The 14,476-nt window shown below is 36.3% G+C and overlaps 1 protein-coding gene across 1 annotated transcript; it reads left to right on the top strand.

Annotated features, from left to right (window-relative positions):
* The first annotated feature begins 1,721 nt into the window (after positions 1-1,721).
* On the top strand, positions 1,722-3,476 carry LOC129924679 (uncharacterized). Its single transcript, XM_056021165.1, has one exon. The coding sequence runs from the start codon at positions 1,722-1,724 to the stop codon at positions 3,474-3,476; it is 1,755 nt and encodes a 584-aa protein (XP_055877140.1).
* The last annotated feature ends 11,000 nt before the right edge of the window (positions 3,477-14,476 follow it).

The following is a 14,476-nucleotide window of genomic DNA, read 5'->3' as shown; positions in this document are numbered from 1 at the left end:
TTCTGGCCAGCCTTGATTAATTGTGAATAGAAGTTTTTGAAGCGTCCGATCTCTCTCGGTTTCTTCCTTTAGTCCACGTAGTCTTCTTCCCCAATGGCTAGGAAACTGGCCATATTTATGAGCTCAAACTCCCCTTGACTGTTTGCTAATGACTTGATATGCGCTCTAAAAAGTGCATCGGCCAGATACATTTTCTTTTTATAAACTACTTTTATATCAGAGTTTTGTATGTGCAGCATCATTCCCTGCAATCTTTGGGGAGCAGCTGAGAGAGGTTTAGACATTATTGCTTCAAGAGGTTTGTGGTCACTTTCAATGTATGGCGACCAAATGTGTATTGGTGGAACTTATCCAGCGCAAATACAATTGCTAGCATTTCTTTCTCGATCTGTGCGTATCTTGTCTCAGTATCAGTCAAAGATCGACCTGCGTAAGCTATGTGTTTACTTTCCTGCATTAAAAACAGCGCCAAGACCATTTTGACTGGAATCACACTGTATGGTCAATTCTGTAAGTGGATTGTAGAATGCTAGCATAGGAGCTTGAGTCAACCAAAGATTGTATGTCACAGAACACGTGAACACACTGAACAGTAGAACAAGGGAGATTACAAGAAAACAAACATAACACACACACACAACATATATAAAGATAAATACACATACAAATGTAACCCATAGGGTTTGGTTTTACTTGGCGTTAGGGTTACCATTTGGAAAAAAATCTCCCAAAATCTACTTTAACATTGCAACATTCTTCAAATCTCCCCAGGACACTCTGACACACAATGTGGTAGTTAAATAACTGCAAACTACTTTTGGGCCACCCTGGATATAGATAATAGTATATCGGTATGTCATGGTAACTAGGAACGCTAAAAGTGTACAACAAATATTCATCCTTGAACATTAGGTTATGCTTGCGCATGTGTGCGTGTCTATTTTCTTAAAATTCTAAATATTAAAACAAAGTCCCCCCCCACAAACACGTCTTCGCCTTCATCCAAAACTTATTACTAGAAATTTCTTGTTCCGACTTTGTACAAATGTTGACCCTGCTATTTACACACAGAAAATGCATGTATTAGAAAAACAAAACCGAATGAAATACTCAGAAAGACACAAACACAGAGGCACGTTTCTTATTCCTTATGCTACAACAAATTCGTACAAGTGCTCCTTCTTCCCTAGTTCCATTAGAGAATGGAATGGTGTGCCTGAATTAGCCAGAAAAAACAACAACGACTTAGCAGAGTTTAAGTCATTGATTAACATGCATGACTAGATAAACATACGTAATATATTTTTTTTTTTGCAACGTCTGTAATGTATATGATATGATTATTTAATATTTTAAAAGCGAGGAAGAATGTTAGAATAAGAAACTAAAATCAAGTCTTTAATAATTGCATTCCTCACTTATAACCGGCTTTTGAAAGCGACAAATAATTTTCTTAGTTCTCTTTTGGTTCTTAAAATACAACACGACGGTGCTCGTCTTTTAAGATTTTAATTTTTGTAAATATATTAAAGGCTGAAGATGTCCCGTAGAAAAGATTTGTAACAAGTAGCGAATAATAAACTAATGGAGTCATAAAAGTCTTTTTATTAATCGTGCAATGGCGCACCATCCATTGATAGTCATGCTAAGTCTTGATCACTGCTGACTAAAAGAGTGTAGGTAGCATACCACATGGCACTATTTTGACTTTCATCTCTTACATGCTGTACAGCACTATTTTAACTTTCATCTCTTACATGCTGTACAGAACTATTTCGACTTTCATCTCTTACATGCTGTACAGAACTATTTTAACTTTCATCTCTTACATGCTGTACAGCACTATTTTAACTTTCATCTCTTACATGCTGTACAGAACTATTTTGACTTTCATCTCTTACATGCTGTACAGAACTATTTTGACTTTCATCTCTTACATGCTGTACAGCACTATTTTGACTTTCATCTCTTACATGCTGTACAGAACTATTTTGACTTTCATCTCTTACATGCTGTACAGAACTATTTTAACTTTCATCTCTTACATGCTGTACAGCACTATTTTAACTTTCATCTCTTACATGCTGTACAGAACTATTTTGACTTTCATCTCTTACATGCTGTACAGAACTATTTTGACTTTCATCTCTTACATGCTGTACAGCACTATTTTGACTTTCATCTCTTACATGCTGTACAGAACTATTTTGACTTTCATCTCTTACATGCTGTACAGAACTATTTTGACTTTCATCTCTTACATGCTGTACAGCACTATTTTAACTTTCATCTCTTACATGCTGTACAGCACTATTTTAACTTTCATCTCTTACATGCTGTACAGAACTATTTTGACTTTCATCTCTTACATGCTGTACAGAACTATTTTGACTTTCATCTCTTACATGCTGTACAGCACTATTTTGACTTTCATCTCTTACATGCTGTACAGCACTATTTTGACTTTCATCTCTTACATGCTGTACAGAACTATTTTGACTTTCATCTCTTACATGCTGTACAGCACTATTTTAACTTTCATCTCTCACATGCTGTACAGCACTATTTTGACTTTCATCTCTTACATGCTGTACAGAACTATTTTGACTTTCATCTCTTACATGCTGTACAGAACTATTTTGACTTTCATCTCTTACATGCTGTACAGAACTATTTTGACCTTCATCTCTTACATGCTGTACAGAACTATTTTAACTTTCATCTCTTACATGCTGTACAGAACTATTTTGACTTTCATCTCTTACATGCTGTACAGAACTATTTTGACTTTCATCTCTTACATGCTGTACAGAACTATTTTGACCTTCATCTCTTACATGCTGTACAGCACTATTTTGACTTTCATCTCTTACATGCTGTACAGCACTATTTTGACTTTCATCTCTTACATGCTGTACAGCACTATTTTGACTTTCATCTCTTACATGCTGTACAGAACTATTTTGACTTTCATCTCTTACATGCTGTACAGAACTATTTTGACTTTCATCTCTTACATGCTGTACAGAACTATTTTGACTTTCATCTCTTACATGCTGTACAGAACTATTTTGACTTTCATCTCTTACATGCTGTACAGAACTATTTTGACCTTCATCTCTTACATGCTGTACAGAACTATTTTGACTTTCATCTCTTACATGCTGTACAGAACTATTTTGACTTTCATCTCTTACATGCTGTACAGAACTATTTTGACTTTCATCTCTTACATGCTGTACAGAACTATTTTAACTTTCATCTCTTACATGCTGTACAGAACTATTTTAACTTTCATCTCTTACATGCTGTACAGAACTATTTTAACTTTCATCTCTTACATGCTGTACAGAACTATTTTGACCTTCATCTCTTACATGCTGTACAGAACTATTTTGACCTTCATCTCTTACATGCTGTACAGAACTATTCGACTTTCATCTCTAAGCTACAAAACGTCATTTATCATTTATTAGCAGTTGTATGAACCTTCCTTCTGTCTGACACATTGTTTAAATCCACAGAATACGATCTCTCAATTGTTTGTTTTGTACTTCTATATCAGAACATCTTCGTTTAGGTTTCTGAAAGCGAACATTTTTGTTTTTTTTAAATATTAAATATGCAAACCATTTTTCACGCACATGCACCATTTACAAAAGACGATTTAAAAGTCTCCAATAGTTGTCCAATGGAGATCGGGAGCTGTAAGAAAGTTGTGAAGTGATCCTACGTCTGAAGACTTTGTTCTTGGGTGCACGGAAGGGTAGAAGCTATCCAGTGTGTGTCACTGTGTCTTCTTTTCTGGACAATGTAGTCTGGCATTGACACAAACTCAATGGAAAAACATAAGTTTGCCAAAAAAAAAAATATATAAATAAATAAAAAAACAAAAATGAACAATGTCTCTATACTGTTGGTCATTTCATTGTTGTCTTGTCTACTTATGGTCCCAGCCAGTGTGAGTCTTTGCTTAAAAAAAACCAACGACGTATGTATTTCCTTATATACAAAGACTTAGATACAAATATTATAAAAATTATATTTAATGGTACTTTTTAATGATCTCTAATTTTTCCTAATGAACTTGTAAAGTTTTCTGTGGGCACAACATACCTGCAGGACCTTCCAAGAGTTTGTCTTAAACACAAAACTCCCTTTATTATCCTTTTTTCTTTTGGTTAAACTAAACTAATTGTCTTGTATTTGTCTTTATACTCGCACAATTTTTTTTCTGCATTTTCCTTGAGCTTTTCAAACGTTTGCCTTTGTTCCAGAGCTTAAGCTCCGACGCCATGTATTTGAATTCTTTCCATTTCAGCCATCTCGATCTCTTTCTTAGGATCTCATTCTTTCAGAATCAAACCATCGCCTGGCTCAACTTCTCCACCCAGAGCCTCGATCGCCAGCGCAGACTAGGCCGTCGATGCGAAACAATTACGCGGTTAATCTCGTCTTTAGGCCCAGGGATTGCTCGTGCATTTCCTTCCGGCATCGCTCGTTTAATTCCGAACCAGCGTTGCGACTCCGGAAATAAATTTATTCTATTGCCAAATCGCTCGTGCGTAAAATGAGTTTTCTATTCTGATGAGTAATTGATATGTTGAAGGAGACTGTGATCACTGGAGCGACTTGGAGTTCTCTCCCCTAGACTTCTGCTTTAATGTAGTCATGGGACTATGAATAGGAGACGGGTGAAGTCAGGTCATATTCGAAGACGGTGAAAAGGGGACGTGTGGGGGTTCACATTTTGTTTTTGACAATGCTCAGTGAAGAACTCGGAGTATCTGTCAGTTAAACATTGAAACATAATTCTAATCGGATTTCGGCTTCGCAGCCAGTCATCCCGAGAGACGAAGTGATGACCAAACATCTCTTTTGTTTCTATTTGGTTGAGAAAGAGAGAGAAAGAGAGAGAGAAATAGAAGGGGAGAGATTGGGGTAGAGATTTCTTTCGTGACGTGGAATTTCATCCATGTCAGGTTTGTTCAAGGCTGTCACGTTTATTTTGAGAATATGCTCCAAGTTGTTGTTTGGTGTGAATACATCCCCAACAGAATGAGGCTGTAATGGGGAGACAGTTCTCCACAGAAAACTTAACTCGGGATGACATGTTGCACTTAACACTGGAAGCGAAAGATACAAGAAAGCCAAAAAAAAAAAAAAAAAAATGTCGCGCGCAAAACTTGAGACTGATCATTGAAAGGGAGAATTGTGGAGCAGTTGATTCTAAAAATGTCGGCACGCCAACATTAATCTAAAGGCAGAGCCCTCTTAGTTTGCAGAAGATTTTTTATGCATGGTGGAAAACCAATCAATAGCTTGCTGTTTGGTGTATCCGATGTACAAAAAAAAAAGGAAGTGCTGGTAAGCTGTTATTTAAAAAACAAATTGATATTATTTGTTCACTTTTCGAACATTTTCTAAACTCGTTTGTAGTACAAAATAATTTCACTATGGAGGAAGCCTTACAATGTAGACTTTCAATCTAGGACTTAACAAAACTGGCGGTACTATAGCAGTCTTGCAATGAAGACTACCACGCATTGAGATAGTATAAAAACAATGGCTCAATTCTTTTTTATTTCGTTGGCAAAAGTAAAGTCCAACTTAGCGACCTTGACATTGTTTATTTTATCGGAAAAGTCTCCAATGTTGTAACCATACCAAACTAATCTCATTACATTGGAGATTTTTAAACTAAAGGTTATTTACAGTAATCTATTTTTTGATTTGATGAGTATAAAGCAACAACGCTCCGTAAGAGAGAAAAAATAAGAGAAAGCGATATGAAAAAATGTGATGGTAATATAATGGAAGCTAAGCAAAAACGTTTCTCCTGGAGGGACCATGTCTCCAATCAGGAAGTTTTGAAATTGGCCAATATGCACAGCATCTATGCTCTCCTTACACCGAGAAGACTACTCTGCCTCGGACATTTCACCCGATGCCAGATGGTAGAACCCCGAAAGATATCTTATATGCTGAGCTTGTGGAGGGAGTCAGACCCAAGTGCCGCCCAAGACTAACCTATAGAGATGTCTGCAAGCGAGACATGAAAAGCACAGGCATCAACGGATATAGCCCAAGACCGTAGTGCTTGGAGACAGACTGTGCGTGCTGGTACGATCCTCGCTGAGAGCAAAAGAAATGAATCGGCCTTAGTCAAGGGAAAGAAAAAGAAAGCTGCCCTAGCAGCTAGCCCTAAAACGGATGCATACACATGCACGAACTGTGGTAAATTCTGCCGCTCCAGAATTGGCTTGATTAACCACATCAGATTCTGCCCCGTCTCAAGACGAAACCAAAACCAGTGACTCATCTGGGCGCATCCATTATCTTCCGAGACAGAATATATCAAGAAAAGTGAAAAGAGGATTGCTGATAGAGATTTTGAACTAGACAAACTGAGCAAAGTCAAGGACGCCTTAGTGAAAGCTGACTGTTGCCAACTATCAAACTACTTTGTGCTAGAAGTGAAAGAGCTTCAAAATGAAATTCTTCAGTGCTGAAAAGCTGACACCTCACTAGAAATACGTTCATATTCTGTACACCGGATACACCGAAATGCTTACTATTTATGGATTTACCTCCATGTATGAAAATCACCAGTACATTGAAACAAACCCTGTACTTTTCACGATGATTTACTCAAGCCTTCTTGGTAGGTAGCCAAGCATCCCACAATGACATTTAGATTTATGAGGGACATAGTCACCTGTAAAATAAAGCAAAAACGAAAGTGCAATAGTTATAGTAATACATAATAAAAGCAATAGTAATCTAACTTCGTCTTTGACCTGCGTTACCTATCAAACAGCAGTCCCACAGAACCGTCTACAAGTTTTAGTGAAAACACAAACTACGCTATATTTGTTGTTGTCTTGTTTAAAATACAATACATATAAAATTCAATACATATTTCTTTATCGGCTCGCACTTTCTTATGAGACCATGCAATTAGAGAATGGAATGGTTTGCATGAATCAGCCACGAAAACCAACAACTTAGCAAAGTTTAAGTCATTGATTAACATGCATGACTAGATTGACACATGAAATGCGTAGGACGTAATGATCTTCTTTTTTGAAGTAACGTCTGTAATATATAAGATAAGATTGGATGTCAACATATAATGCATGTCTATTTTTTTTCCTTTCAAGAAATTCACATTCAAATTGAAAGAAGTATACAATAAATGGCCAGCTGACATTTGGTGAAACAAAATTTGGAAGTAAATCTCAAAACTTCTGTTTCTCTTTCAACTTTAACTTCAGATTAAAAATAAGCTAAAAATTAAAATATGAAACATATCAAAATGTTCACTTAAAAAAATGCTCTTGTACAGCGCATTTTGAGCATGCTCAGTGCGCTATGGTCCAATCTCTCTTGTGTCTGTGGGGACGGGGGTATGTTGGAGAATTTTTCCATGCTACCATCAAGCTCTCAGAAAACACAACTCAGCTTGAGTTGGATTTGAACTCGAGTCCGCTTGTTAGATAGCCTTTCAACCACACATTTTACATTCAAATGATACGTCTTGTCTCCGAGGAAAACGTTTTGAATTCTGTCAGATTTTATTTTTCATTATTTCCTAAAACCAGTGACAGTTGGGTTGGCGTTTTTGCTGAATTATAGAGTGACTATAATGTTGAAGACTCTGTTTGGTTATTGTCACTTCTGCTTAGAATGGTTAAAGTTACTGTAAAATGTGCTGCATCTCCTCTCCCCCTATCACAAGAACAATCTCAAGAACTTGTATTTACATCAAATTTAATGTAACTTAAGTAAAAGCAAAATATGGAGGGAAAAAAACCTAGGAGGTCTACAGGAAGCAAACCCAGAAATGTTTGATTTAGCTATTCTCTTTATTTCAATCTAATGAGACAGCAGAGCAGCTAGAGTCATCAATACCATTCAATGAGGTGTATCATTATTAAGACTTTAATTAAGTAGTCCTATTAGATTTATAAGGCATTTTCATTATTAGAAAACTATTGTATTTAGTGAAATCTTAAAGTTCAATTTCGTTCATAAATTTTAACTACTGGTATAAAATGTTAAATGAATTCGGTATATTATAAATTGAACAATTTGGGAAAAAAAAAATTTAGAGTTCTGGCTGTTCATTCATATAATTTATCTCTGATAAATTTGTGCATGGAAACATTCCTGCTTCGAACTTATCAATCTTCTCAAGTCAACATCCAATAAATGTCTTCTGAATGTTTTTGTTGTTATTGCTTTTATAAAATCTAATTTCACTTCGCCTCTTTTCGCCTCCACCCTCTCCCCTCCTCCCCGCCTCCTATATGACTATTTTCAGACACTTTTAAAACCTCTTTTCTTTTATATCAAATTACTCATTTTTCATAGAACCCAGTCACGTGATGGCGCCTAAGTTGTGCCCCTTCCCGCCACCTCCAGCCCACGCAATAACGAGATGTGACATATCAATGAAAGTGACAAGTGATAGAAATTATATTCTTGCCAGGCGACACCGTGTGTCTTCGAAATGTAATAGTATTGTGATCCTTATTCAGCGGAACTAGCACATTTTTCAATGTCTGGACTAATCTGCAAGTTGGTAACACGTGTGGTCCTTACACAACACAAGTCTGTATGACGTCTGCCTCTTTGTTGTCTGTAAGCACTAAATGTCTGTTAGCTGTCTGTAAGCACTAAATGTCTGTTAGCTGTCTGTATGCAGTAAAGGTCTGTACGTTGTCTGTATGAAGTAAATGTTTGTTGTCGACTGCATGCAATAAAAGTCTGTTAGTTGTCTGTATACAGTAAATGTTTGTTAGCTGTCTGTATACAGTAAAGGTCTGTACGTTGTCTGTATGAAGTAAATGTTTGTTTTTTGTCTGTATGAAGAATATGTTTGTTGTCGTCTGTATGCAATAAAAGTCTGTTTGTTGTGTGCATGCAATAAATGTCTGTTAGTTGTATGTATGCAGTAAATGCCTGTTAGATGTCTGTATTTAGTAAATGTCTGTTAGTTGTCTGTATGCAGTAAATGTCTGTTAGTTGTCTGTATGCAGTAAATGTCTTTTTTTGTCTGTATGCAGAAAATGTCTGTTAGTTGTCTGTATGAAGTAATTGTCTGTTTTCTGAATGAGGTAAATTTCTGCTTGTTATCTGTATGCAGTAAATGTCTGTTAGTTGTCTGTATGCAGTAAATGTCTGTTAGTTGTCTGTATGCAGTAAATGTCTGTTAGTTGTCTGTATGCAGTACATGTCTTTTTTTTGTCTGTATACAGTAAATGTCTGTTAGTTGTCTGTATGCAGTACGTGTCTGTTAGTTGTCTGTATGCAGTAAATGTCTGTTAGTTGTCAGTATGCAGTAAATGTCTGTTAGTTGTCTGTATGCAGTACATGTCTTTTTTTTTTGTCTGTTAGTTGTCTGTATGCAGTACATGTCTGTTAGTTGTCTGTATGCAGTACATGTCTGTTAGTTGTCAGTATGCAGTAAATGTCTGTTAGTTGTCTGTATGCAGTACATGTCTTTTTTTTTGTCTGTATACAGTACATGTCTGTTAGTTGTCAGTATGTAGTACATGTCTGTTAGTTGTCTGTATGCAGTACATGTCTGTTAGTTGTCTGTATGCAGTAAATGTCTGTTAGTTGTCTGTATGAAGTAAATATCTGTTTGTTGTATGTATGAAGTAAATGTCTGTTTTCTGAATGAGGTAAATGTCTGCTTGTTATCTGTATTTATCAAAAGTTTGTTTGTTGCCGTATGAACAAAATGTCTGTTCTTTTATATAAATCTACACAATGTACGAGCTAAGGAGAGATCTGAATGTAAAGTTGTGTTGAAGCAGGCCAGAGTCTCTCCTTTTATAATTCAAAACTTCTGGATATTTTCTTCTCATTGGAAAACAAACGTTTTAGAGGATCATTTGGAATACAATATCTGGCATACAAGTTTTATATTCACATTTTTTTAATTGAATGTAGACCATAGACTTATATAGACTACTCTAGACTGGAGATGGAGATTTTTTAACACTACAAAAAATGTCGTGAAAATTTTTTAGAAAGTTGGATTAAGGCGTTGTTTTGTAAAGTAGTTAAAAGAAGTAAAGTTGTTGTTGTTTTTCAACCCTAACCTACGTAACATATAATTTAATTTTTAGATCTAGATCTAGTAATTGAACATCAAAAATAAGAGTACTCTCGTCTTATAATTATTATTTTGCAATTTTTAGATACATAATCTAGAAAGATCTAGGTAATCAATCTATTTAAATGTACATAACATGATTTAAAACCTTATCTCAATGGAAACAAACAGGAAATGTCTAAACTTTGAAAACTAAAGATCATTACTTTTCTAAGACAGAAAAGATTGTTTGGGGCGACTCCCCTTAGAGTCTGAAAAAAGAGTTTACGTACATAAAAATCTCTATATGTATAGGTCTGTGAATCGATCAGTCACAGATAAGAATTTACTTCCGGTTTCCAGTCTAGATATAATATAGAAGTTTTTGTTTTTTTTTCTACTTATTTCCGCTATTTTAACAATAATTGTTTATACATGAAGAATGAGAAAAACTAATTATAAGGAAATTATGCGTAAGTTTGTATTCTTTCGCTACAACTGACTCAAAACACTGATACAAACACATAGGCACAAAAACACAAATAGGACATTAAAATGAGCCTTTGAAAAATGGCCAACAAAAGTTAGTCACATATCACTGAATGGAAGAGTTAGTCACATATCACTGTATGGAAATGATTGCCGCTGCTGTTGTTAGTGATTGATCACTCAATGGAAGACACTCTAACACAGGGGGCGCTGTAGTAAAGTGTCATTGGGACCTTCTCATTGGCTAGTAAGCCTCGCGTTATGATCTTCCATTATGACAGATCTATCGGAGTTGGGGTGGGGGGGAATTTTATTTGTGAGTTGTTTTTAACATCAAATTTGTTTCATTTTTATTTTCACTTCTGAAGTTCATTTTTGTTACATTGTTTGCAATACCAAGTTAATTATTCAATTATAGGTAACAAATAGTCACTATCATAATTGACTTAAGGCTTAATAATAAAAATTGTTTCTTAAAGAAAGGAAAGTGTATATAGGAGCAAATCAATCAATCAATCAATCTATCTATCTATCTATCTATCTATCTATCTATCTATCTATCTATCTATCTATCTATCTATCTATCTATCTATCTATCTATCTATCTATCTATCTGTCTGTCTGTCTGTCTGTCTGTCTGTTATATATAATGTTAATTGCTTAAATGTAAGATAATTCTTAAGATTTATAACTTATTTTACTGTTTTTCACACAACCACATCCCTTTACCACACACACTCACACACACTCACATATACACACAAGAATTCGTGCTAGTCTTTTGCCTAACAAGAAGCTGATCTACAATATATTCCATAAATCAAGAATAAATCTGTTTTACTAATGCCGAAAGGAACATCCCTCCTCCCCCCACTCCTTCCACTCGTCCAAATAGACACCCCGGAGTGTCTTCATTTGCGGCATCATTTCTCTTTGACTGTTATTGGAGCTCTCACATACGCCCCCTCCCCATCCACTTATTTTTACGTTCATGCACGCTAACCTCCTGCTGCAAAGAGAATTATGGGTGTAGGCTGGGGAGGAGGGGTGTCAGAAGTTGTGATATATATATATACCTTGTCCTAGATGAGGGGACATTACATTAGTAAACATGAATGTAGATATCGGGGGCCGCTCGTTTCTCTTTCGTTTCGTCTTATTTACCAATCACTTCTTTTAATCTCGTTTGTGTGTGTGTGTGTGTGTTATATCTAAACAGACGGAGCGCATGGATTCTGGCAACAAAATGGCGCTGATTTAAAAAACAAAACAAGATTACAAAGAGAGTTCTGACTAGTGATGTTGAACAGAGGGATAGATGGGCGCAACACTTTCAAGAAATTTTGAACCGACAATCTCCAGAATCTATTCCGGACACACCACCAGCAACAGAAATAATGGAGGTCAACACAGCGTTACACAGGTACTCCTACTAAAGTGAAAATCATCAAGGCCATCAAAATTACAACAAAAAACAACAACAAACAAACAAGGTTACAAAGACAGTTTGTGTGGAAACACAAACTCAAAATCGGCCCCCGAAATGGTCCACCCAGGCAGGTTAAAAGGCAGAAAGAACACGAGAATGAAATTCTATCAAAGACAAATGGCAGAGAAGAATGGAGAAAGAAGGTTGACAGATCTTGTGTGGTGCCCCAGCGGTCCACAGACCAAAGAATAGGTGAAAGTGAAAGTGAAGTTAGATGTGAACCTGGCCTAACTAATGTCTTATAATGAATATCTAATTGATCTAATTGTTTTGTAAAGAGTCAATCTCTTATTCAAAGCCTCAAGAAAAAAAGAAAAACATTTCCGTAAAAAAAATTCCTTTAGTTAAGAGTTCCATCAATATAGTGCAGCTCTGCACTTTATATATACATACGTAAAGATAGTTATGAATTGTTGTTTTAAATATATTCCATTTCTATGTATACTAAATAGATATTATCTCTTGAAAAAAAGTAATTTTAAAAAATTTGAATGTAGTAGTTAGTATGACAGAACTTACGTAACTTAGCAATACAATTGTGAAAAAGGTTTTTTAAATTAAAAAAATCTAAAACCGTTTGCATAAATGTCTTTAAAATATTGTAAATAGATATATCCTTTGCTAAATAGCCTCCCGTGTTTTTTGCTATTAATAATGAATAGTTGTAAAAGTGGTGTCTTTATGAAAAAAAAACTGCTTGCATACTTGATTTTAAAAATTAAAATTTTCACTTTCAGAAAAGAAAAAAGTAGCCGTTGCATCAGAACTTTAAATGGTCTAAAATATTATGATGTCGGATTTTCACTATCATTTCTAGTTTACGAGATCTAAACGGGACGGACGGACAGACAGGCCACACAATACTAATAGCGTCTTTTCGTCTTTCGGGGGCCGCTAAAAAAAAGTGGAAAGGCGGGAGGTGCAGATGGTATACCGGTGGAAGCAATTCAACTAGACCCCAAAACATCAGTTGAAATGCTACATCCGCTGCTGTAGAAGATTTGGGAACCGGGTTACTTAATCAAGTTTCCCAAAAATTGGACCTTACTCAATGCAATAACTGGCGAAGAATCGTGTCATCGTCAAACCTTAGTATGGTATTAACTAGAATAATACTGAAACGCCTAAAATGCCCTAAAAGATGCACTAGACAAAAGACTAAGACCCGAACAGGTTGGTTTCTGGAAGGTAAAATCATGCACTGACCACATTGCTACACTGAACATTATCATAGAACAATCTGTTGAGTGGTAATCTCCTCTGTACATGACTATTGTGGATTTTGATAAAGCCTTCGAAAGTATTCAGAGACATAATCTGGAGACTGAATAAATCACTACGTAGTTCCAACCAAGTTCAGTAATATCTTTAAACAGTTGTATGTTGGCTCATCATGCCACTTAATACACAATGGTAAGCTGACAAAGCATTTTCAAGTATTAACAAGAGTAAGAAAGATATGTAGGCTTTTACCATTGATATTTTTGTTGGTGATTGGTTGGGTCATGTGACAGACAGTCTTAGACAACAAAAGCGGCATGCAATGGACCCTAACACAACATCCGGAGGATTTGGATGTCGCTAATGACATCAGCCTCCATACGCAACAAAATGCTCAGACCAAGCTGACCAGACTATCAGAAGTAACGAAAAAGACTGGACTTGTAATAAGCAATAAAAAAACAGAGGTTATGGGAATCAATAACAGACATGAGAACCCAATCATTCTACAGTGTAACTACAGGGGGGGGGGGAATATTCTCGATGTAAACCACTTCACATACCAGGGAAGTTAGTCAAGACAGTGGAACTGGTGACGATATACAAAATCGGATTGCTAAAACAAAGATAACTAGTGTCACTTTGTGGGAGAGAACCAAGCAAAAACCCTTAGCCCAAAATATCAAAAAGCAAAAATGGAACTGGATAGGTCACACCCTGCAAAAACAAGCTAATATTGTTGCAAAACAGATACTTGAGATGAATCTTCAAGGAAGGAGGAAAGTGGACAGACCCAAGCAAACCTGGAAGACGTCTGCCATCAGTGAATCTGAGGAGACTGGAATGACACGGGAGCAGATGAAGAAAGCTGAGGACACTGGAATGACACGGGAGCAGATGAAGAAAGCTGAGGACACTGGAATGACATGGGAGCAGATGAAGAAAGCTGAGGACACTGGAATGACACGGGAGCAGATGAAGAAAGCTGAGGACACTGGAATGACATGGGAGCAGATGAAGAAAGCTGAGGACACTGGAATGACATGGGAGCAAATGAAGAAAGCTGAGGACACTGGAATAACACGGGAGCAGATGAAGAAAGCTGAAAACACTGGAATGACATGGGGGCAGATGAAGAAAGCTGAGGACACTGGAATGACACGGGAGCA

This window comes from Biomphalaria glabrata, chromosome 2, assembly GCF_947242115.1.
Source record: "Biomphalaria glabrata chromosome 2, xgBioGlab47.1, whole genome shotgun sequence".
In the NCBI taxonomy this organism is placed as follows: Eukaryota; Metazoa; Mollusca; class Gastropoda; family Planorbidae; genus Biomphalaria; species Biomphalaria glabrata.
Note: the sequence above shows the minus strand (reverse complement) of the source record. Positions and strands in the feature narration are given on the sequence as shown.